Here is a 27,039-nt window from a genome sequence, read left to right as displayed (position 1 = left end):
ATTGATCTAGCCAATCAGCGCTTGGCTTAGCATCCGGGACTTGAATTTGCCCCCCATTAACGCGCTCCCTTTTTCGACTGATGTTTCCGATACCAATGCCTCCTCTAGTGTTATTTATAATCTCTATGCTTGAGCTCGTGTCCTAGCCAGTGAGCTCCACATATATCTGGAGTAAGAACTTAAGACCTCCGTGAGGCCAAAAAGTGAAGCCAAAGATGGCGGAAATTGAGGCGCTATAGTACGTCAGTTTCAGTTTTCCTATGTGCGCGGTCAACTAAATTCATATTTTTTAACTTTATTTTTTCCTATTTTTGAGTAAAAAATGAGGTGAATTTCAATGAAAGGTATAATGCTATTTTATTGAGATACTTTTATATTTCAATTAAATTAACAAAGAAATAAGCGATACCTCACAAAGAAAGCTAAGGAGTGGCGGATTTTTGATGTTTTCGGTTTTTCGCAAATGACAACATTTACTCACAGAATATGCTTCCCAAAAAACATAAATAAAACTTTTCCCAGTTTAATTCATCTATATCAGGCAGGCGAAACAAAAAAAGGAAACAAGAAACTCAAAACATAAGGTGGAATTCCGTGGAAATATATGAGAAAATTTAAAACTCAAAATTAAAAAAATCTGAAATGCGTAGTTGAATTTATGGCGAAAAATGCATATTTACTCACACATACAGGGGGAAAATGCGGCACCCACATCGGGTAGACGCAGAGAAAAAGATTCTCAGTAAAATGAATAATTTTTTTTCCATTCATAAAGAACACGAAAATCTGAGGGTTTCGGGAACGTCACACTCGGTTAGAAGAATGAGAACTATTTGGCCGCGCGTACACCACGTGGTTCTACCCAGTGGTTCTACCGGGATGTCTTATATCCAAACAAGAGAAGTAGCCGCTGCGCTATAACCACTATGTAGTTGAAAAGGGCTATCTTTAAAAGGGATATCGGGCTAAATTAAACTTAATGGTTCTGAGGGTCTTAATTTCGAGCGGAATTATACACACTTCAAATTCAAGCCAGGAACAGTGGATCAAAAATGAGTCAACTATCGGTCCTCCGGCAGGAATCGAACCTACGCCGGTGCAATGCTCTTACCTACATCGAGTGAAGTGCTAAAAATCATAACTAAATTTAATTAATTTTCTTTGTTTTTACGAAAATTTAGTTTACTTCATTTGAAAGAAAACCTGAACCACATAGCTATCTAGAGTAGTTTTTCGATACCATTTAACAATAGACCTTTAACAATAGACCATTTAACAATAGACCAATAGAATTTAACCATAGATCGGTAATTATGTCACAACATTTTAACATCACAACGTTTTAAATTTAGAACCACCTTAAATGAGATGGATTTCAAGTTTTACTCTCACAAGCTATGTGCAAAGATGCAAAACATCTTTCTTCAACACATGCATGAAAAATATTTTTTTCTTTTGACCAATGCATGTAGAAATAAGCCATAACACGAGAACGAGGCGAAAAAGGCTTTACAACTTTTTTTAGTATTAATTACAGTACTATTTAAACTCCTAATATATCAATACATTAAACATGCATTTAGTCTGTGGGTTGAGCAAATAATATCACACTATCAGTACAATTATTTGCTCACACTATTATTTCCTTGATCCACAGAATTATTGCACATTAATTTAGTTAATTTAATATTAAGTTTAATGTTTTATTAGGAGGTTAATTAAATGGTGATGTTTTTAAAAAGTCAATAATACTAAAAAAAGTGTAAATCCTTTTTCTCAAAAATATCTTTCACTGAAGGCTCCTCCTTACCAACTTTTTAAATCTTGCCCAGTTTCTGAAATAATATCTTAACTGAAATCAGTGAGCTGGTCACAATTTTGGATTAACATGTCTGTCACAACAGGCATGTTGTGCAGTCTTAATGGTTCAATGTATTCTACTTGACTTTGACAAGTCAATTAAATAAAAGTCAAAAGAACAGTGAATTGTACTAGACTGGTATGTTCAAATGATACACTGTCATCATGTGTATGTGTTATTGTTACTAAAACTGTCAAATGACATGAAGGAAAATCCAAGTCCCAGGACTATAAATAATATAGTTGATTCAACCTGCACAGTACATGCTAATTTTGCTGGTAAAGAAGTGTGTAGCTATGTCATTGTATACAGTTGTTTACAATCAGTCAATATTTGGAATCAGTCAATTCCAATCACAATTTTAATAAGAAACAGTTTGTATGGTATTTTCAGTTATTTATTGCTTAAATGATATTCTCAAGTTTGTGAATAGATTGGGTCTCTCTTTTAAATTCAAACAAAGGCTACCTACATGTACACTATGCATACTTATTTATTTATTATTTCAAATCCAAGTCATACCAAAATCTATTGTTTTGGACCATGTTTCGAAAAAAAATGAAAACAGAGAATGTTTAGACATCATATATTTTGCAATGTAGTTTAGAGAAAAAGTTCTAAAGATTCATTAACTTATATGGTATATTATATTATATCTATAGCCATAGCATAGGATAGAATTATGTGCCTAATTAATAGTTATACGAATAGCATTACCTGAGCTTTAAGCAGAGGGTGAATTAATATTGGGTGAAAGGTTGTTAAATTATCTTAGTAAATCGTAGTATAAAGTGGAACCTTAAGTCCTTAATTGAATTGTAGATGTAATGTTGTTATACCATTTCAAATTCCGAAGTTGAACATTTGGATCTACTAGTACTGAATTGAAAGAAGTCAAAGGACTCAAGAGTCGAATTGAAACTTGAAACTCTAGCATAACATTGCAAATGCAAATTACAATTATAAAATACCCACCTTTGGCATCGATATTTTAACAGTTTTCGTTGCTGCCTTGCTGGTGCATAAGGAAATGTTTAGGGTCCACATAATTTCATTTAGGATTCAATGCAACAAGGAAATGAAAGTTGAATCTCAAATTACTAGAAATACATGCATGCAGCTACCCCTCGCTATTTCAAACCAAGTACACAATTTCCTGAGTTAACCTGACCTAAACTTATATTATGAAATGACACAAAACTCAAATCAGTGTTAAAGTTTCCATCATTCAATACAAAAATAATCACAAAGCTAGTGTAAACATTGCCCGTTCAATTTTGCTGCATTATACCATGCCAGCAATTAAGTAACGGTTTAAAATCAAAGTTTCAAACGATTAAAACAGTACAAAATCTTCACAGACAAAGAAAAAACTTCAAATGTTATTTTATTCTGTAATTGCAGTCAACGCCGGCGGCTAAAAGTTTCAGTATACTTTATAAATATAGTGTGTATTTTTGATACCAAAATTCAAATTACACTTTCAAAAACACTTTTTGAAGTTAAAGCAAAGGTGTAATAGCCCTTCACAGGTTTATGCGTTTGCAGAAAAAGCTGAAAATTTAACAAATGAACGGCATACAAAGATGAAAAGTATACAAATACAGCTCATTCTTACCGCGAAACAAGTACGAGATAAACAAAGTAAACACGTACCCTTTGTCTTTGAAAACATCTATAAGCTTGCAGATTATGAATTATTCCTCTTACACGGCTTTGTTTTGACTGTATCCACGTTCATCTTTGCTATCTGTCATGCTTCGTATATCTTGTTTCTTCTTTGCACAAAGTTTATGAAACGCTTTTACAAAAATGTTTACGAAATGACAGTTAAATTGCTGACGTTCTCATTGAATTACAAACTTTCTGTCTTAGCCAATCAGAACGTTCGTTGATTACCAGTCTACACTCGTTCGCATTTCACGCATGCGCACAAGTACCATGACCATTGAACGTCCACGGTCCACGACCACTGAGCTATATAATAATTCCTGGAGGACCGGCTCCTAATGTTTTTTTCTCAAAAAGTGAAGCAAAAAACATGGCGGATTTCGCCCTTCTGCGCAACCGCAGAAGCTCTGCTGACGCCACTTGGTTCCTTTTGGCCATGGTAGTTACCACTGACCAGGCTCAATTATGAGCCCGCTACAGCAGTATTCTCCCCCCTGGTTTTTGTAAATAACAATTCTCCCCCCTGGTTTTTATATTTTTTTTGCAGTGAATCTTTTTTGTTTTGAAATGTTTTTTGGTTGTTTTTTTGATATTTTTCGCACTGACATACAATAAAGTTTTATTTTAAGATGAATACAAGTCATACACGCTGTTTTTGCCAGTGCGGGAACAAATATATATTAAAATATCGAAAAATGTGGACAAACTAAAGATTTTAATACTGACACGAACTGACAGGTTTATTATTTTATTTTCGTAATAATATTTTTGTTATTTATACATTTCAATATGAAAGTTTACAAATGTTTGAATGTTTTGGCACTATCCTCGCATATTTTGAAGACAACTAGGAATTTATGGGCAACAATTTGACTTTTCTAAACCCTGAACTGATGAATTGCGCAGGAAGTATGTAATCAGTATTCAGTATGTGATGCTGTCTTCAAGACTTTATATCTATGCACAATCCAAAGAAACAGAGGCCATAGCTCAGGCAAAATGCTGGGCAGCTGACGAATACTAAGTGCAGGAATACAGTTTCAACCAAGAATCATATTTGCATAATATACTTTTCATTCAAGTCATCAACTTGTACCTTAATAAACCTGTTTTCAGCATTCTCAAATTGCATCCCTGGACCCCTGGTCATAGTAAAGAATAACATTTATTCCTCCATAGGCTGCACTGATTAGCCTAATGAATATAACCCCTTTGGAGGTTGATACCATAAACAGAAAATTACAAAAGTTGCTGCAGATTGAAGACACTGCTCAGTCAATGCATGTTTATATTTATTTCATTAATTAATATCACAAATGGTATAAAAACACCAGCCAACAACAAAATCAGATAACATGGAAATGAAGAATAACAATGCACAGTCATAAAATGCATGAACTTCATCCTGAAAAATAAAAATGGAGATATGATCAAGATTTATTCCCAAGGTGCAAGAAGCTAAAAAATAAATTAAAAGCTGTGATAATTGATCATTTCACTTTGGATTTGACAAGGTAAACAAGATAATATATTAACTAGGCTTTAACAGGGCTCACTATCAGAGGTTGGAATTTTACACTGTTTACAGCATCTTATTATGTATTTAGCACCCTCAGATCATGTTAATTGATGCTGGGTGGGATCAACAGAAGAGTGACTATAGTAGACTCACTGGGGAATGGTTTACCTATAGCATTGATGTTTGCTATCATGAAAACAACATAGACCAAACTCAAAAGATTGACACTGCCAGGAATATAATTTTTTCCCCACACAGTTAAGAAAAAATGATAAAATTTGAGTATAAACATTGCATTGACTGTTTGTACCACACGTTTGATGGATTTATTGTCTCAGAGGCTTTGGTTATTGGTAATCAGTTATACTATAGTCCAACTCGAAACCAAAACGAAATTGTTTATAGTAAAAAAAGTTGAAAAACGGCTTACCTCAGTTTAGTCAGTTACCTCAGTTACCTGGATGTTATAAAATAAGAGCAAAATGAGAAAATTCACTCTACCGATAAGTGAATTAAGCCATTCACAACGTCAGACGCAGAGCACGAAGCTACGTGTCCTTTCCATTTGTTGAACAGGGAAAAAGAGAAATACTTTTATCCATTTTATATGAAAAACAAAAAATATATACGGAAAGCTGAAAATATTTTCATAAAATCCAGGAGGGAGACGGACTCAATTTCTCACTTTGTATCGCGGTATGTCAGTGGTAACTACCATGAGCAAAAGGAACCAAGTGGCGTCAGCAAACGCCGAAATCCGCCATGTTTTTTGCTTCACTTTCTGGTCAAGAACCGGTCCTCCAGGAATTATTATATAGCTCAGTGTCCACGACATAGAATTTGAGCAACTTTGGATTCCGCTATGTTCTGTCACAATACCCGGGTGTAATGAATCTCTCAGCGGAATTAGTACCCTCGCACGGCGCTTCGCCACAGATTACCCAGATGTCTCACTTCTGATTAAAAAAGCGTAAGTGCTTGCTCAGCAAGTGACTAGAGGCATTCCCCCCCCGAAATTTCAAAATGGAGCCGAACTATTTTATACATGGAAAAAAACCTCCTCTCATTTGCTAGAGAAGGCGACTGTGTAGTTAAGTTTGTGTCTGAATCCATCATCATCTATACGCGCTTTGGAAAAGTGAGTTTAGAGTACCTCGTTTTCAATATTGTACGAGTGTTTTATCTTTTTTCGATTGTCGTAGGAGCGGAAAATTATAAGCAGTAGAAATCTCCATAATTTCAAACATATTTCTTTTAAAAAGTGTTTGAATATCTTTACATTGAATGGAACTTCCTGTACAAATCAATAAATGTACATATATTTCGACTCATTTGACACATCGTGCAGTTTTTCACTTCAATTCAGTTCGTCTCCATTTTGAAATTTTATTTCGGGGGGGTGAATGCCTCTAGTCACTTGCTAAGCGTGCGCAGAAAGCGATGCGCAGTGACGAATCGCTTACGCTTTTGAGTCAGAAGTGAGACATCTGGGTGTTAATCTGTGGCTTCGCGCCGGCTCGGGGATTAAAGAGAACCAACATCAGACTTTCCCGCCCAACCCAACATTCCCGCCATGTTTTTAAACATGCTCGCCTCCACTCCCCTAGAACCTTTTTCCGGCCAGCATTGGCTCTGGCGCAGAATACAAATAATTACATTTTTTTCTTTAATTTTGAAAAATATAAAACTCTGTTTACGCCATATTGCAAGCCTGCAAGGCCAAGTTGCTCTGAGTGAAAAAAAGACTTGTAGGAAACTTCAATCACTATAGTTACCCAGAACAGACACACCCAATGGGGGAAATAGACGGTTTTTGACTTTTTGTAAACACGATAACAAACTAGGTTTTCACTCTTGAACCCTCAGCCTCGGGGCTGAACTAGAATAAAAAATCTTGTCCAGTATTAAACGTTTTACAGGCTATAAATTAAAAACTTCTATATACGATCTATCTGAAATAACCAATCGCTATTTTACTTAGACTGAACGGAATACAAAACTTTTAGTTCACCTCCATGCCAAAATTTCATCAAGTTAGCTGTTTTACTTTTTGAGTTATCGTGCACGAAAGTAAGGGGAATGAGAATTTTAGTTTTCTAAGAAAAGCAACGAAAAAAGTTTTGCATATATATTCATAAATTATAGATAGCTAACAATACAATAGATAGAACAATGAAACAATAGAATAAGCCAATCGACCCTTTTAATTTGTTTGCTCGGGGTAAAACCCTAATTAATAAAATTTTTTGTTCAATTCTCGCGTTCTTTGTATATTTTTTGGAACAAAAATAGTCAGGATCGCTTAGCGATAGATTTAGGTTTGCATCCCTTTTAAAACAGAATAAATCATGATTTTTTTTGTAGTGGGCCACCTTAAAACCAAAAGAACCAAAAGCGTAACTACATCATGGATAAAACCGCTGAACCGGAATAATGATCATAGGCCCCTACGACACATTTAATGTGTCCCGTTTTTTCCAGTTATGTTACGTAGAAGGATTAAAAACGTAAAAATATGAAAACATCGATCGCACAAGGCTAAAAGAGATAATTACACGATGCTTGGAAAATGCCTATTTCAACTCGGCTCGCTGTAACTTGTAATCATCGCTATCTTCCTCTTTCAAAATTCTGTAACACTGCAGTGACCGCCTGTAGAAGGCAGACAGACGTTTGATTTCAAATTACTCACGCATTAATTAAATTTTGTCGTCGAATTAGAAAGTTCATACCCCTCCCCTGAGTTACCTCTGAGCACCAACCAAAGCTTCCGTCCCAGATGGTCATTTCATCCAAGATGATTATAAGCAATATTTTTAGCAATTTGTATTTTTTGCTTACAAGTATATGCAGTGTATCTTATCTTGAATAATATCGTAACGTTCACTTCTTCAACGTATATTTTAAAAACCAATTCAAATAAATGAGTATTCTAATTTCCAACGATACTATGTCGTAATAAATCCGCCATGTTTACAAATGGATTGAAATTAGTTATGTTCAGTACATATGTTTGGCCGTTTTCCTGCTGCATTTCGTTGCATGAAGTTATAGACTTTCACAGTTTAAGTGAGAGTTAATACTTCACTATAGCTAAACTTTCAAAACATCAAAATAGCACAAATAATATAAATAATATAAATAACCAAGCAGTAAACGTCGAATGTTGTTTTCGATTATTGAATTCATGCAAAGTTGCTAATTACCAGTCTTCACTCGTTCAAATTTTGCGCGTGCGCACAAGTACCATGACCATTGAATGTCCATGGTCCATGACATGGAATTTGGACAACTTTGGATTCCGCTATGTTCTGCCACAATACCCGGGTGTAATTAATCTCCCAGCGGAATTAGCACCCTCATAGGGCGCTTCGCGCCCGTTCGTGGATAATACCTAATACTTTTAAGTAGATGGAAAAGATACTGCTTTAGGAGATCACACTGCCGCGTGAGGAAAAGCTAACTCATTCTATGCTAATTATTGATGGCTTGTTTTGAGAGATTTAATAGCACGTGGATTCATTCAGGTAGATTATTCCACAAATATGTAATGATAATGCCCTGCGGTAACTAAAACTCTGATTCACATAGTCCGTGTGTGTATAAACGTATAAATGATCTTCCTGGTATGGATGCACCTGCGATGGGTTCGGCCGACTGCCACCAAGTATCACTCTTGTTTTCTCTTTAGTTAGGTCTAATTAACACTGAAACGCGTGAGGAACACAACGAAGAGAATTAAAAAGAACAATATTGAGAGTTAGGGTGCTGCAGTGCTGCTGTCGAGTAGACTATAGCGTCTTTCACATCGCAAAAAAGCGTCTTTCTGGTTTCGATATCATTCTCAACTCTGAGGAGAGTTGGTACTAAAAAGTATTCTCTGCAACACCAATTTCCTCTTTGGTTTTTATTGTTATTTATATTTGTTAATTTTGGAACAGGGATGATTCAAATGGTAAAAACAATTTTTAAAAAATCAGTTACATTTGTCACCGCTATTGCGATTTTACCGTTTCAAGTTATTTCATGGGACGAAGTTAAGATAAGTTAACACATGTAAACTGCGCTGTACTCTTTAGGTAACCGTCTTTTCATCGTCGTAGTCACACACTGTTAGTCACACAACATTTTTGAATTTTCACACAATTTGGGGTTTTTTTTATATTTTTTCAAATAAAAATTTAACCGAATATTTTTAAGAGCATGCAGTATATATTCACAATGAGAATTTTTTATACTTATTATATACGTCATAAGTAATACAATGGCTACAGATAATATCTAATATTACTGAACTAGGCCTAAAAATGTGAACTTAAGTTTGAATTAGTTTAAATCAACAAGATAACCATAATATTTTCTCAACGTAATTATTGCATCAGTATTGGTCTGACCAGTGGTTGTGATTAATACAATGTCAATGATGCTATGATCAACCAAATTAAGCAACGATGTCGTTGATATGTTGAAAATCGCAAAAGAGAATTTTTTTTGCGCTACATTTTTTGAAGAAAAGTAGATTTTCTAAAAACTGAAAGGGTTTTCTAAAAACAATTTTTTCAGTGCGCATTGGTAAGCTCTACTTTTAGGAATGGAAATACTTACGTAACAGTTTGGGAGAAAATTTTCATGTTTTGCCATTATCACTGATATTTGCCATCATATTACGGTATAATTTCCGACAATTTAATGCAATAAAACTTTCCAACTTTAACCCGCGAGACAAAAATTTAAACGACTGTTTTTTATTGGAATGGTGCAGTCAGACAACCCCAATTTAGTACTTAAGCTATTACTCCAAATCATTATACAAACAACACTTGAATTCAAGTTTGGCATCAATGTTTCGTTGACGATTCCTGATTAATTTCCCTTTAAATTATCTGTTTTCCTTCTCGACATGATACGAAAGACAAATAATCACAATTGTATATGTCCATTAGTTCTCTGTCACTTTTTCATATCCTAGAATGGTGCTTTTTTACAGAAGAACACGTGAAAAAAGGAACTGATTCCAAACTTTGCAACAATGTTCTTCATCGATCTAAGCTTCATCAATTTTATAGTTGTTGAAATTGTGTAGTTCATTTTCTTAAGTTGAACTGCCGATATTTTTACACATCCAACACGATCGTTCATGTTTGATTTGGTCATCGTCGAATCTGCTTCGTTTATCCAGATAAATTGTCACTTTTACTACGAAATGTGATGTAAATGATATGCTCCCTGTTTATTTCCTTTATTTTTAGACAGCTATGGTAATACGACTGTTCATACTGTAGATTTGAAGTGGCAAACCAAATCATCATTGTTATATAGTAATCTTTCATACTCCGCGTTGCTGTTCCTTAAAAACGTTTTCCATTAAACGTTGTATTATTGCATGGTTCAAGTTTTTAATAACACTCGCTCTTTATAGCTCCATGCCTAAGCCTCTGCATCACTTCACCGTTAAATCAATGCTTTATTGCAAGCCATTGACACACAACATTTTCTTCCCGCGTATTTCTTGTCCAAAGCCGTTGCTTTATTGACAATTTCATTTAGACTTTCCCATTCTACTCGTATTGTCGTCTTCCAATGAGGGCATTATTGTTGCCTTGGTTTCGGAATATCAAGTGTTCAGTATAATGAATGGACGAAAAAAATTACTATGGACGAAATGAGATAATTCATAGCTTATCAATTTTGCTTAGAAACATTTGGCGGTTACTTTCAGTTTAGGAAAGTATTATTGGATCAATGAGGAATATGAACAGCAAATTCAATGTGTGACTTGAGATATAATCGGTAAAAATCGCAAACCCCATAATCATCACTTCCGAACCTAATGCAAATGTAGTGCGACATCAACATATCATCGCAACACCGAAATCTTCCTGATAGCATCTGTACTAGATTTTTCTGACACTGTATATGTTCACTTGATATATTTTGTAATCGAAACAAGTTGTCAATCAAATTTAAGGAGAATATGACAGTTTTGCATTTAAAGAAAAACAATACTGTACAGTATACTTAATATATTATTCTAGCTAATAGTCCATTTGAACTTACAGTTCGGATAATCCAATCGTTCTTTGTAAAAAAAACTGAATATTTTGTGGTTCGTCGGTTGGTTTGACATTTCGCTGAGGAATCCAAACTTGACGTTGTACCAGTTACGAAAGTCGTAATGGAGGAAGGACATGACTTGTGCAGTGTAACTGTGCATGATGTATATACTCTATATCCTTAGTGCTTGTATAATATTTGTGCATTAGGCATGAATGCAGGTTAAAAGTTGCTTCATGTGTTGCTTAGTGTATAGCGGGTTGTTCCTATGTATATCAATCATATTGATAGGTTTTAGGTATACGTGTTTAAGTATCATTATTCCGTGATTAAAATTTGAAAGTTTCATTGCCGTCATTAAAAATATTTAACCATTTTCGGAATATTAGTATTGCATATTACCGTCATAACATTTAAACTAACTGAGAATATTATGTTTATCAAACTTAATAAATTTTTTTTAAAGTCATTACTTTCTTAGATTAATGGATACACGTGCAATAATCAGTAACAATATTGCTTGTCTTTTCTAAGTTGCATATAAAACTAAATAGTTTACATGTAAGGTTGCTATACTATTATTCTGCAAAAACACATACTACGGAGTAATGCAAGAGAATCGCATGATTTTTTTATTTCATTTGTCACATTGTAATGGATTCTCAAAGGACACTTTTTTCACCATATTGTATTCCTGTCGAAGTTTGCGCTCTACCTCTTTGAACGAACGGTTTTTCCAAGATGAAGGGACTTCTGGTTCCTTCACGTTGTAATACGCTGCCAAATCTTTCCAAAATTTTGCAACAAACCACTGCCAATACTCGGATGCCTCAAATGAAGGGTCGGGGGGAATTGACCATGATTTGTAATAATCATTGACGGATTGATAATCTTTGTAGTAATGCCATTCTCCACAAGTGTCCCGGTTTCGAAACATAGTCTCATTGGCGACATTGTTTGTACAAATACTAATTTCTAATATTTCCGTGTCAATGTCGCTGTATCCGGTTAATCCAATCGGACGATGGATTTTTGTAGAATGACTACCTGGATGATTGGGAACGGTATTATCACAAAGACCTTTGCAGAATGGACAAAAACTTTGACAACCGAACATTGATGCATTCAACAAATGATCGCATGGTGTTGGATTCCATTTACTCATCGTTGAACGATTCACCCCACACTTGATCAATGATTCAAGGAATTGTTTTACACTTTTGCATACCTTGGCCTCAAACACATCAATGTCTTTCAAATCATCATCAATTGCAGCCACTGCGAACATTTCTTTCGTAATCGCGAGCGTAGAACATTCTTTCACAAATTGTCCAACCCAAAAAGTCAATTTTTCGTCCGCAGTTTTTGTCTCATTGCTCGCGATGGAAATCGCAGCGAAAATTTTTTTTTTTATAAATTTGACCGTTTTTATCAAAATTTTTATCGTGGGGTTAGGCGTCTTGTTTAAACAGTAGTTTTCTACCGATTCTTGCATTTTTGTTTTAAGGAAGCTAAAAGGATCTTCCAGGTAAGGTATATATGCTTCAAATTTACCTTCCTTTCCAAGTTGAATAAGGACACTGGCATGAAATTGACCTTTACTCTGGAACTCAGTCTGGTTCGCCATTACTTCTTTCGCCACTGCAGGGCCCATGATGCGGTTCAGCTCCGACTCAATTGGCTTTTGAAGAACATCAGCGAATGACGTAGCAGCCAAAACTTCTCTCCCCATCTTTTCGCAAAGATTTTTGAAATATGTTTTCAACATTGGTCGCAGGTTTTTTTCCAGGTCTTCCCGAATGTTCCGTTCGTTTAAATACCGGGTTTCCATTTCATCGAAAATATCGAAAGCTTGGGCAAATGTATAAAGCAATATATCACATTTTAAGGAGTCGCAAAATTTAAAGCTGTACCTTTCTGATTCCTTGTCCAGGGTAGTAATGGCCATATGATACATTTGGGCGAGGTCATTGTTGTTGCACCTAACTCCAGATTGCGAAGTTTTTCTTGCAAAATCAAGCGCCTTACCAGTCGCTTCATCACTGATTTTTTTTGCTTCTGAGAGAACTTCCTGTTTTTGCTGAACTACAAAATTATACAATTTATTATACCACTTTATGCTAAGTTGTTTGAGGTCAATTTGTGGAGAAACAACCTTAAAGTTTAATATGGAGTATCCATGTTTCTCTAATTTTCCAGTCATTTCCGCATTTAGAGCGCGGTTTGTTTCGCGAAGAACTTCCAACATATTGCCATCGACATTTGTTTTTTTTTCCTGACAAAGTGGAACATCTACCATCCATTGGTTCCATTCGTGTTCAAACGCTGCTAAAAATTTCTCTGTATCGCCAGTATTTTGAGCTGAAGTTATTAACTTTTTTGCCTTTTGGAGGAGTTCATTTTGATAGCTTTGTTTTTTTTCATCAACATCTTGTCGATTCTGCCAATAATTATAAGCTGCTAAGCAGTTGTTAGTGACCTCCATGGATTGATTGTCTTGCATTTGTATGATTTTCTTCATAATGTTTCCTCTCCATTGCTCAAGGGTTACCTTATCTTCGCTTGTTTCAAAGAAAACATCCATTGCCGTTTCCATTTTCTGTCCAAGAGCAGCTGCCTCTTTTCCTATATGTGTTCTGTACCCATTCCATACTTCCTTACGTTCATCTTTTGTTGTGCATCTCCTAAGAGCTACCTCGATTTTTCTTTCCAGGTCTGTCATTCCCGTTGCCATCAAATTCACAGATTCTTCGAAAAACTTTCGGTCTAAAGATGCGTACGCTCTAACTTCGATTACATTACGGAAATTGAATATAAAGTTTTCTTTTAGAATAGCGTTCCAAAGGTTACAGACTCTTTCTCGAAACTGGGATACAGAAAGTTGAAAACAATCTTTCGACGACATCAAGGTAATAATATTTTGTTTGATCTTTTCGACCCCTCTTCCATAGTTGGGGTTTACTGGGGCCATTGGTGGATTACCTTGCAGTAGGCTTGGTATGTAAAATACATCTTCATTCTCGTCAAATGACATGATGTCGTCCAATTTTTGAAATTCCTCTTCACAATTTTCTTGCATTGCTGCTACTCTGGTCATTTTGTCAAGATCTTCCTTTAGGTTTGAACGGTCGATGGTCAATTTTTCTTTTGCATCAGTTGCAGCAACATTTTGGTGAACAATTTTGCATTTCTTTCTCTCTTTTACAAGCTTCATCTTCAAAAAAGCATGCACAGCAATTTCCAAGAACTCTTTCATTTCATTGTGATTTTCCCCAAAGATATTCACAATAGTCACATCAGCAACACCAATTGCAAATGTTGCCAGCTCATTGTCATGTTCCCGCAGCTTCGGATTACCAGATCCTCTAAGACCTTCAGTATCAATGATTAAGACATAATCAAACTTCGACACAGTTTTGAGGGAATCACCAACAGGAATAAGACTAGCAAAAGCTCCGCGCGTACACCTGCCAGCACTGACTGCAAATTCTAAACCAAACATCGTATTTAACATTGTCGACTTACCTGAACTTTGAATTCCTAAAACAGAAATTACGTATAGCTTAGCGTTATTTGTTTTCTGTTCTAGTTTACTATATACAGCATTGAACCATTTTAGTGGAATATATGAGGAATCGCCATCTAGCAGCTCAAGAGGCTGACCAGACAGCAAAATATCTGCAGCGGCACCAGCATAATCATTAGTAGGGATGTCAGGAAGTTGGTATAGTTGGGCAAGTTCTCTTATGATGTGTTCTAAGCCAAACGAGCTATTCGCAATTGATTTTTCCAAGTGTTTCAAATGCTCATACTCAGGCAGTTGTGTGTCCGCTGTGAGAGGTGTTTTCTTCCTCTTCTTTTGAAGTTCAAGCGAAGCCTCACAATATTTTTGATGCAACTGAGTCATTACCTTTAGAGACATTTTATCTAATTGATGTTTTAATTTATTTAAGGATTTATTTCGTTGACTTTCACCCATCACTGCAACACAATTGAGATAATGAAGCACTCGTTCGTCCAGGCGTTGGAAAGATTCTTTTTGTGCCTCCCTTTCTTCTGTGATGTCTCTATAAATTTCGTCAACATCTCGTTTGGTACATTGACTTTTTGATTTGCTACTTTTGTGTTTGGGACAAAATTTTTCTCGTTCCAAATCTGCCAAAATTGGGACATGCGTTTGTAGTGTCAGAAGTTTTTTAGCTTCCTGTACCTCCATTTCCAACCACGAGTCTACGCACGTCTCAAATCTGATATACGGTTGGTCTTCATCAGAGCGAATTCCACACTCCAATGCACAGGTTGCACGTTCGACGATTGGTATCGGCGTCACTTCTTCTATGGTCTTCTGGATATTTACTCGTATACTTTTAAGAAAATCGTATTCATTGGATTTTTTTGTTTCTGTTATCAAAGACAATTTTCCACGGTGTGCTCTCCTTAGTTCTTTGAAATAATTATCTGCATCGGTTGAGGGTTTTTCATTGAAAATAAAAATAACTTTTGCTTCATTAAGTGCTGCTTTTCCCAACAATATTTTCGTAGCGTCGTCCGGGTAATTGGACGGCAGTAAAATGCATAACACGGATGAGATCGTTGAAAGAAAATCTCTCTGCTTTCTGAATTCCATGGCATCTCCTCGAAGATTGGCAAAACAAATTTCTTTTTGTAGGGTCTGTTTCTCATTCCCTCCTGGAAGAAACCAGCCCAATTCAACCAATCCATCTACGATTTTTCTTTTAACGTTTCCACCTTTCATATTTTTGTGGAAAAAAATATCATGATCTTTGCTTCCGTCACTCATAATTTTGTTAATCAAGGATGATTTTGACTTGTTAGGTTCGCCGATGCGGATAAAAGAAACTATCGGAAATGGATGTTCGATAGCAAAGACCTGTTGTGCACCATCATTATCATCAAATGTCCCTTTCCAAGCCTTTGTGACGTTCTCTAGTGCTGAGAACAAAACTGTGACGTCTTCGGAAGGCGCTTCAGGGTTTGGCAGGAGAAAAGGAACACTAAGTTGACATGCGGACAATTTTTTAGCAAGATCTTGACGTAAAAATTCGTCAGAGCAATGAAAGACACCAATCAAAGCATCCATGGGATTGACCTCCCCTACATCCATATCTTCGTGCTCATCATCTTCATCTTCACTGTCACTTTCATCAGATTCATAACTATATTTAGTTTTGTCTTTACTTGAGGTCACGGTAAACTCTCGTGCATGGTAATTAGCAATCATTAATGTTCTTAAAATATAGTCAGGAATTTGATCATGGTTTGTTAACTCATCATCCATTAATGTACGGTTATCAACTTTTCGTGTTGTCTTTAGAGTATATTTAGGTTTTAAGTCAAAATTATGAAAGGGTTTTAACTGTGTATTTCTATTTTGTGAGATTTCGTCTTGTGCGTTTGTATAGGGTGATATTGCAGAGGGTGATAATAGTGCATCTGACGATTGTCCTCTTAGTTCCGGTTTATTACTTTCCCTAATTGAATCCGGAAATCTTTTACCACGAAGGTTAACAGGCTGTTCTACATTTGGGTTCAAAAAACAAACTTAGTCGCCGTTCAAACAGTTTCTTTCACAACGAAAATCAAACGAAAATCACAATAGTTAATAGAACAGTGGTAAGAAAGAAGGAGGAATATACTAATTCGGTTTATAATAGGAGGGAGGATGAAATTTTTATAATAAATTTTCCTTGAAGAATTATTCAACCAAATTTAAAAATTGGCACCATGTAAAATGATAGACCTAAAAGATACAAAGCGGAGAAAAATTACACTTCATACCATTATCCGGATCATTATCATCAGATATTTTTTTTTGCTCTCTTTCAGCAGAATTCATCTTTGAATTATTTGATTCCACAAAATTCGAATGCCTTCCTTCGACGGATATTGTTCCTGCATCCTCCCTTCCAACTTGACCAGATTTTTGTTCATCTTCAATTTTGTGTTGATTTCTTTTCCCAGGTACTTCCATGAGTTCTATACAACATTTGCAGCAAAAAATCCAATGAAACTACCATACCTAGCTTGGAAGCTATGCAAGGGTACCAATTCCACAGGGAAATTTATTACACGCAGGTATTTTGTCATAACATACCGAATCCAAGTCGTCCAAATTCTATGTCATGGACGGTCGACGTCGCATGCAAATTTTGTTAGTTATGCGCATGCGCAAAATTTTAACGGGTAATGTCCGATAATGAGCAACACCCTGGTTTGCTGAGGACGTCAGCAAACTATTCAACTGTATTTCACAAACTATTTTGAAAAAACATTCACAAAATAAAAAAGTTATTTATGAGCGAACATATCGACAAACAACACGGGTACAGATGAGCGATGAGAGAGGAACATACATAATCTACAAGCTACCAAGTATTTTAAACAGGTAGATATCTATTTATTTTATTTTGTTTTTGCCGGGATGCAGTTTATTGTATAGGAGCTTGTATGTGGTTTAGCAAATAACCCAAATAATAATAAATTTTTAGGACGGAATCCTAGCCTTTCCTGCAATCTGATTGGCTGTAGCAGCGGGCGGAATTTTACCATATCTGACCACGGTCCGGAATCCTATAATAGCTATATTTTGTGCTCGAGCGAAAGCGTATTTGTTTTGTTTTGTTTTTTGCAAACTTTTGACCTTTTTTATTTTAAAATATATGGACCAAATGTAGCTATATCCCGATAAATTGAAGTGAGTTTTAGTAAATTAAACAAATTACGTTTTGATTGTTTATGTTTTTGTCGCCAGTCGAGTGTAACTACAAAATGATAATAGCCACGACCGAACACCGCTTTTTTAAAAAAAAATAAGTACGTTATTTACCGTTTTGGTCGGTCCAAATAGAAAAATATTTCCCCACGGTCTCAAAAACGTCCTGCGGCCTCGGGTCGTTTTTGATACCTCGAGAAAATATTTTCCATCCTCGCAGCCGGTAAATAACATATATAACTCAAAGTTATTTTGAAGTGTAAATTTGAATCTCGCGTGCATCTTTATACTTCACTGCGTATACTCAAATCAAATAGCAGCGAATGTGTGAAGTGAGAACAGATTTTCGATAGCATAAGTTGGTTTAAGAGCTGTTGAGTGTTGACATTCTGATAGTTTTATTATTGAATTTTGTTCAGTATTAAAATGTTCGAGTCAGATTTTTTGTAGTCTAGGACCTGTAAAGGAGTTTGTATGCATTTCATTTAGGACAGATTATCTCAACCGTTTTAGGGTAAAATGACCATGGCGGTCAACATGGCATATGTCCCAAAATCTGAATCCGGGACGAGAATCGTGAAAATGACCACACCCAGAAACGGCATAGCCGACATAGCTCTAAATCCTGAATTATCAAAGCTACAGTTTTTCTGAATTGTTTATATGGTTCAGAATGGTTGCTTTTTGGGGTGGTAACTGGATGGCGAAATTAGCCTAAGTTTCATATTTTACAAGAAAATGAATGTTTACCATTCCAGGTCATCTGCTAATTATGGATAAAATTACAGCTTCACCTGGCAAAGTCTAATTTTTCCTATTTTCTAAAAAAAAATTGCCATATGATGAAAAAACATGCTTATTTTAGTATATTTATTATGAATTTCCTAGGAAATAACAATGTTTTGTTGCGATACGACATATTTCATTTCATATATCCCCCGCCAGAACACGATTTCAGCCATATTTTGCAAATCTGATCGCCGTTTTTCGCCGTGCATCCCAAGCACCACCCAAATTAGTACTTTAACACGATTCTAGTTGACTAAAGAATTATTCAACCATTTTTCGATGGGTTTTGAAGTAGTTCCATCTAATATTTTTTTCATTTTTGTGTCCCTTGACATTTCATCAATTATGTCGCCATTGCAATGTTTCGCCGCCTTTCTTTTTTAATTTTTAATTTAAATTTTTTTTTTAATTTTATAAGCTTTGTCACAATATAAATTTACAAGTAAAACACTATTATAATTTATAACATTATTATGACAGACTTCAATTTTACAGTCAAAAAACTATTAAACATATTAGAATAGACATGGATCTGTGAAAGTCCTCACTCAGTCCTTTCTGCACGATAAATACCACTTCTTGATCCCCAGCTGAATTTTTTTCACAGCATCGATAAATAATTGATTGCACAATAGCAGCTATGCAAGTGAAACTATAATAAGTGAAATTTAAGTGCGAAAGATTCAAAATAATTTAAAAGTCTAGCGCACGTACACTCCACGACAAATGCTCGTAGGCAACATTGCAGGGGGGGTAACATTTTCACAAATACATTTCTGGTTTATTTTTTAAGCTTTGTGAAAGCAAGAACATGCAATTTAAACGCGAAGACTTGTTAATTTTGTCATGAGAAATATTAACAGCAAAACGGACAAATTTTACTCGAGTTGTTGACTGATTTTGGTTGTGAAAAAAATTATTCTTCAATTTTTGTCCCCCCCCCCCGTAATGCTGTCCACGAGGACTCGTCGCGGAGTTTACGCGAGACTTTCAAATTATTTTGAATCTTTCGCACTTGAATTTCATTCCCGATAAACGAAGGGAGGTTGTCTACTTCCAAGTTGGACAAATGCTTTTAAATTTTGGATATCTGCTATTGTACTGTCAATTATTTATCGATGCTGTGAAAAAAATACAGCTGGGGATCAAGAAGTGGCATTTATCGTGAAGAAAGGCGGCGAAACATTGCAATGGCGACATAATTGATGAAATGTCAAGGGACGCAAAAATGAAAAATATTACATGGCACTACTTCAAAACCCATCGAAAATTGGTTGAATAATACTTTAGTCCACTAGAATCGTGTTAAAGTACAATATATGGATGGTGCTTGCGATGCACGGCGAAAAACGGCGATCAAATTTGCAAAATATCGCTAAAATCGTGTTCCTGTGGGGGATAAGTGAAATGAAACATTTCATATCGCAACAAAACATTGTTATTTCTTAGGAAATTTATAATAAATATACTAAAATAAGCATTTTTTTCATCATATGGCAAAAATTTTTAGAAAATAGGAAAAATTAATTATGTAATTTTATGCATAATTAGCAGTTGACCTGGAATGGTAAACATATGAAACTTAGGCTAATTTCACCCTCCAGTGACCACCCCAAAAAGCAACCATTCTGAACCATATAAACAATTCAGAAAGACTGTAGCTTTGATAATTCAGGATTTAGAGCTATGTTGACTATGCCGTTTCTGGGTGTGGTCATTTTCAGGACTTTCGTCCCGGATTCAGATTTTGGCACATATGCCATGTTGACCGCCATGGTCATTTTACCCTAAAACAGTTGAGATAATCTGTCCTAAATTAAATGCATACAAACTCCTTAACAGGTCCTAGACTAATGATAAACAAGAAGAATAATGTTGAATAGGATGCGTCAAAAGAAACGATGAAGGTCAAGGTAATACCATCAAATTCGGTGCCGCAATTGTGGCAATGAGTTGAGTTTAACAAAGGCACACAGGCAGAGATACGAAAGGAAAAATATATTATTTAGCGCATAGAAAACGCAACATCAGACGTCATCAAATGTTAGCTAACTTTTTTTTGCGGGGGGCCTAGCAAACTACTGCTCGCGATTTATTATGGACATTCCCGTGTCAATATTTGTCAATATTTTGATAAAAAATTTTGATCAGACATAATCCACATTTTTTGCGAAGATGTTCAAGACGTACCTATTACTTTTCTCAGATAAAACTTACAGATAGAAATTACAGATAAAACTTTGCCGAAACGAAAAGGCAGTTGAATGACAGATAAATATATTGTTTATAAATTTCATTTTTTGAAATATAATTTCTGTTCTTTTCCCTCGCAAACAATCTTTAGATAAATGTCATATTTTAATATCTAAAAAAATTAAGATTTAAAAAACGACGGTATAACAAATATCAAATGAAATGTATTTTTTGAATTACCTAATATCCTGAATACTTTTTAGGATTCCAATGCATAGGAAGCCAATTTGTGTTATTTTTTACATATTATACCTCTTGTGAGAAACGCTTAAAGTTTCAAGATATGAAGAGCTTTATGTTTTAAATCCAAAGATACAGTCACACAGAATCCAATCATCGAGAGGCTGAAGATACACTGGCGGTCAAAAAGAACTGCTCAAAACAAGTTAAAATGCTCTTAAATGAACGTAACTGTCCCTCTAACAATATATACTAGCAAATATGGACTAGATTACATGCTAAACTATATGAAATATTAATATTTTGTTAACCCTCCTTTGGCTTTATAATTGATGACGGCCTTACACCTGCGTGGCATACTTTCTGTTAAGGTGGTAATCTTAATCGTCAAAATAAATTCATCCTATGGACAGTCTTTACAGCAACGCATAAATCATGGACGCTTTATGAATTAATTCCTTTCTTGCACTATCCCTTTCACATTGTCCCACAGATGTTCAGTACGGTTAAGGTCTTTTGACTGTGCAGTGCAAACCATTTCTGTCACTCCCTCTTCCTGAAACCATTGTTTGACTATATCTTGGAAGTGTGGCAGGTTGCATTACATTATTGAAAATACTTTTTAGGATTCCAATGCATGGTAGGAAGCCATGGTAGGAAGCCAAAATTTAATAAGAGAATTATACAAAATGCCTATGAAGCTCTCTCCTATATTCGCTTCTTTTTTATGAATTTGTATCTAAACAGTTCTTTTTGACCGCTAGTGTACAATAAAAGATAGATTGTCACGATTCCTGTTACATACGATAATAGCAACATTTGAGCAGTTCTTTTTGACCGCCAGTGTAGTTTAACCAAGAGTTGATTCCAGGGTTTCCACAACTTATTTGCACGTGGCTGTCCTCATAGGGGGGTAGCAATAACAAAAAAGAGAAACAAAGAACTTTTGAAAAGAATGCATAATATATCCTATTAACATATATCCCTCCCTCCCTTGTGGTTGTCAATTGCAGGGAAATTTCTTGCATTGTGGAAACCCTGGTTGATTCCATTCTGGATTATTTATTTGCATATCATGTCAGTATAATGATGAGCTTATTAGCTCATCTATATAGTTCTGGATTTCAGGGATAAACTATGAAATTGAAAGCTTCCAGCAGTCAGCACTACACTAAATTGCCTGACTGCACAGTGCACGTGCAGGCCATGTTCTTTCCATGGTATAGTATAGTAGCCAGCTGGAAAGGTTTTGAAATGAAATAAACATAGCCCAATCAATTTTTGTAATATTTATCTAACAGCTTTTGTATTTAAGAATGTGCAGACTGGCCAGTTCATGTCTACATGTTTGTCTTGTTAAATGCCGCTGCATAACATGCCTCCGTGCACTTAACCCATCTTGCACTATGTTATTGCTGTAAAAGAATATTACTACGAGATTTACTGCATGTAGTTATAGTACTTCCTATTGACAAGATAATGAAGATATATAGGGACAGAAAATTTAGTGTCAGAGAAGCTACTGGGGCCATATTGCCTTAAATTGGAGGATTGGAGCAGTGAAGTTAGGCAAGTTACTGTCTGACCTTGCTGCTTAAGCTATATGTTTGGTGTCCCTATTGTATCTATTGTATGCTATTAGTATCAACATGATATATTTCATTTAGTTTTCCATCGGAAGAGGTGCTAGACCTGAGACCTAACTGCATGGATGTAAAACTGTGCAAAACAACTACACCAAAATCGCTAATCAAAATATGATGTATAGGTAAACAAATTCAATATTATCAACAGCTATATAACTTAGGATATCATTTCTGTTTTCAGACTTTTCATAGCCGTCTACGACGTTCTAATAAGCTCTAATATCATTACTTGACGTTCAAATGTCAAGATTCGACGCCTGTAACCCAGCGCTTTATCCTTGTTTCAGAATTTTACAACAATAGTCAACGAAAACGAAAATTGTATCTGATTACAAATTAGCCCAAACAAGACGCCTGCTCAGGCGTTCGCTCGGGCTACAGTTATCTCGCTTCAGCTTGTAACGCCTAATTTTTGGTGTTATGACATGTTCGTGACACCCGCGCGAGAAACGATCCTAGGACGACTTCGATTCGTTCGAAGACTTCGTGCCGCCCACGCGTGATTTTCATAAACTCGCGACGAAAAGGAAAAACCGAGCCCATTTTTCAACTCGCTCTACCTACATACATTAGCCCGAGTAATAAGTACATCTACAATGCCCTTTTATCCTAAACATAACGCCGCCAAGCACTGACTCGCCTAGGAATATATTTCAATACGACTTAGGAAAGTCCTTGGAGACACAATGAACTGTAACTTAAGTGTCAATATCATATAAGTTTCCTCTGTACTGAAATAGTCGCATTGTGATTTAAATTTCATCAGCCGATTGTACGTAGAATTCGGTTTACGAATTCCCACACCTTCCGGATGAAAGAAGCGAGGCATTTTCGTACTTTCGAAATGAAAATTTTCGGCAATCTCGACCATAGACATTGTTCTCGTAACTGCGCGATCGACATACATTGTCTGGCTACAGGGAATTGTTCTTCCCACAAACGCGGATTTTGTCAGCTTGGCCGGGAGAATATATTACTAATATCAATAACAAAATAACCTATATTTTTACCTATATTTTAGTCATGCGTTTTTTCAGTCGTTCCCGGTAAAATTTTACTCAAGATTAGATTTTCAAATATGAATTTTTGGCAAAATATAACAAAAAAACACGGCTTCCTAGGTGGCTTTTGCCGTTGGTACGAGATTATAATATTGTGTTTGAGAATATATCGGTTCTGCCGTAAACAAACGTCAATAAAAGTTATAAAACATAAAGCAGATCGCAGCAAATAGCTCTTAAAATGTGCAAAGACGATAAATAGATAAATAATTTTTTATCAAATTTATGTCACACGAACACCAGTGAAAGGTTTTAACTGCACGAATTCTTGCAGATTACATTGTGTATTTAGTTATGTGAATATGCAAAATAATGAATACTGCTGTATCAAAATACAAACCTCGACTTTAATCTGTATGTCAAATACTATTCAGAAAATACTACTCGCCCATTTCACGATGACGGTTAAACACCCCCTAAACTTTTAACTGATTTCTGTAAAACGACAATCAACGAGTTAACAATCAAAATAGAAACATGTTGTAATGTTGTAGGCAGGTCAACATATGTTATGTGGCATTCTCCCATATATGGACTGTCATACCTTATATGTGACCAGCTGTAAGCAAAAATAGCCTCGCGTGATATATATGATGATTACTAGAATGAGCTGTAATTAAAGATCAGGGGCCGGTTGTAACAAGCCCCTTAAACGGTGGATAAGTCAAAATTAAATAACACTCTTAGATCTCTCATGAATGCATGAGTGAACATGAATATTATGCACTGAATATGTAGTTGTAAACAGTATCTTTGTATTAAGGTTAAAAACATTTAGTTTGCTTGTTGAATAAAACGATAGACTTGCTTTCTATTTTGAACTGAACCACCGTTTAAGCTAAACGGTCTTGATACAACCGGCCCCAGGGATGAATTAGCTTAAAATGCTGGGGCCGGTTGCTCGAAAGACGTTTTATAGCTTGAACGGCGGATAAGTTTAAAATGAAAAACAAAATTATCTCTTTATTGGACAAATGAGATGAAATATTTCAATGTCAATAGCTTAATTTTTAATGTAAGTACATATTTAATACATAAGATACAAGTTCAGTCATCCACAAGATGTATGAGAGTATTTTTAATTTTTTTCTTATCCACCGTTTAAGTTAAATGCCTTTCGAACAACCGGCCCCTGGACGGATACGGAAACAATATGCGGATTAATGGAACAAAATATTAATATATAGTAATTTCTATACAATAAGGTGTTTTACAGCCCTTGCTATATAACACAACTAAAAATGCAATAAAATAATTTATGCGCGCCGCATTATTGTTCCTACGCCTGTTGACTCAATTCCAATCCAGTTAGGTTTAGCAAGTTAGCAACGATATTTAAATCGTATCTACAGTCGTAATAATTTCTCAACTCACGAATAATTAATTTCAGAAAATACCTAAACAACTTGAGCTCGTGTCCCGCCGGGATGTCCAAACACGAGAAGTTGCCGCTGCGCATGCGCGGTGCTAAAAAGGGGGAATCGGCTCATAATTTAAAACTAAATGAAACTTCATTTTCTTTGTTTTTAAAGGATATTGGCAAAGAAAATTAAGTTTACTTCATTTGAAAGAACACCTAAACCATCTAAAACATATCTAGAAGAGTAGTTTTTTTCGTTGCCAATACGGCAATACCCTCTAACAATTACAAATGTCAACTGATGAGACCAATAGTTGATATTTTTGCAAAAAAGGCTTAATTTACACATTTTTTGGTATTAATTACAGCACTATTTAACCTCCTAAATAAATTAAACATGCATTTAGTCTGTGGCTTGAGCAAATATATCTCAAAAATATCAATCACTGAAGGCTTTTTTTAACCAATTTTTCAAATCTTGCTTAGGTTCTGAAATATCTTGGCCGAAATCATTGGGCTGGTCACAATCTTGCATCAACATGGCCTTCACAACAGGCTGTGCAGTCTTAATATGGCAAGCGTAGGAATTAAATACTATATATTAATGTTTTACTTCAATGTATTGAGAAGTCAATTAATCATAAATAAAAATCAAAAGAACAGTGAATTGTATTGTGGTATGTTTAAATGATATACTGTCATAATGTGGATGTATTATTGTTACTAAAACTGTCAAATTCATGACATGGAGGGAAATCCAAGTCCCAGGACTATAAATAATATAGTTGATTCAGCCTGTACAGTACGTGCTAAATAATATAGTTGATTCAGCCTGCACAGTGCATGCTAATTTTGCTGGTGAAGAAGTGTACGCGTAGCTATGTCATTGCATGTATACAGTTGTTTACAATCAGTCAATATTTGGAATCGGTCAATTCCAAACACAATTTTAATAAGAAACAGTTTGTGTGGTATTTTCAGCCAAGGTTCAAATAAAAGTTATTTATTGTTAACTGATATTCTCAAGTTTGTGAATAGATTGGGTCTCTCTTTTAAATTCAAACAAAGGCTATACCTACATGTACACTATGCATACTTATTTATTTATTATTTCAAATCCAAGTCATAACAAAATCTATTGTTTTGGGCCATGTTTCGAAAAAAATAAAAAACAGAGAATGTTTAGACACATATTTTGCAATGTAGCTTAGAGAAAATGTTCTCAAGATTCAATAACTTATATGGTATATTATATTATATCTATAGCCATAGCATAGGATAGAATTATGTACCTAATTAATAATTATACTAATAGCATTACCTGAGCTTTAAGCAGAGGGTGAATTAATATTGGGTGAAAAGGTTGTTAAATTATCTTAGTAAATTAAGTATAAAGTGGAACGTACCTTAAGTCCTTAATTGAATTGTAGATGTAATGGACCATTTCAAATTCCGAAGTTGAACATTTGGATCAACTAGTACTGAATTGAAAGAAGTCAAAGGACTAGAGTCAAATTGAAACTTGAAAGTCTAGCATTGCATTGCAAATGTAAATTACAATTATAAAATACCCACCTTTGGCATCGATATTTTAACAGTTTTCGTTGCTGCCTTGCTGGTGCATAAGGAAATGTTTAGGGTCCACATAATTTCATTTACGATTCAATGCAACAAGCAAATGAAAGTTGAATTTGCAATCTCAAATTATTAAAGAAAACCAAAATCAGATTTTCCCGCTCAACATTCCCGCCATGTTTTTAAACATGCTCGCCTTTACTCCCCCAGGACCTTGTCCCCGGCCAGCGTTGGCTCTGGCGCATATAAAAATCTGTTCAGGCCATATTGCAAGCCTCCTGCCAAGCCAAGTTGCTCTCAGTGAAAAAGATTGTAGGAAACTTCAGTCACTATAGTC

General features: G+C 35.3%; 1 protein-coding gene across 2 annotated transcripts; it reads right to left on the bottom strand.

Moving 5' to 3' along the window:
- Nucleotides 1-9,595: 9,595 nt before the first annotated feature.
- LOC114535728 (interferon-induced very large GTPase 1-like) lies at nt 9,596-26,731 on the bottom strand. Of its 2 annotated transcripts, XM_028557037.1 has the most exons (4): nt 26,703-26,731; nt 26,534-26,608; nt 16,905-17,102; nt 9,596-16,643 (listed from the first exon to the last, which is right to left on the bottom strand). In XM_028557037.1, the coding sequence occupies exons 3-4, from the start codon at nt 17,095-17,097 to the stop codon at nt 11,743-11,745; spliced, it is 5,094 nt and encodes a 1,697-aa protein (XP_028412838.1). In that variant the 5' UTR covers nt 17,098-17,102; nt 26,534-26,608; nt 26,703-26,731; the 3' UTR covers nt 9,596-11,742. The 2 variants fall into 2 exon arrangements, with proteins under 2 accessions (XP_028412838.1, XP_028412837.1); XM_028557036.1 differs by lacking the exons at nt 26,534-26,608; nt 26,703-26,731 and adding an exon at nt 24,108-24,216.
- Between the last annotated feature and the right edge of the window lie 308 nt (nt 26,732-27,039).

Source organism: Dendronephthya gigantea, unplaced genomic scaffold, assembly GCF_004324835.1.
Source record: "Dendronephthya gigantea isolate DGI-Jeju-01 unplaced genomic scaffold, DenGig_1.0 000123F, whole genome shotgun sequence".
Classification (NCBI taxonomy): domain Eukaryota; kingdom Metazoa; phylum Cnidaria; class Anthozoa; order Malacalcyonacea; family Nephtheidae; genus Dendronephthya; species Dendronephthya gigantea.
Note: the sequence above shows the minus strand (reverse complement) of the source record. Positions and strands in the feature narration are given on the sequence as shown.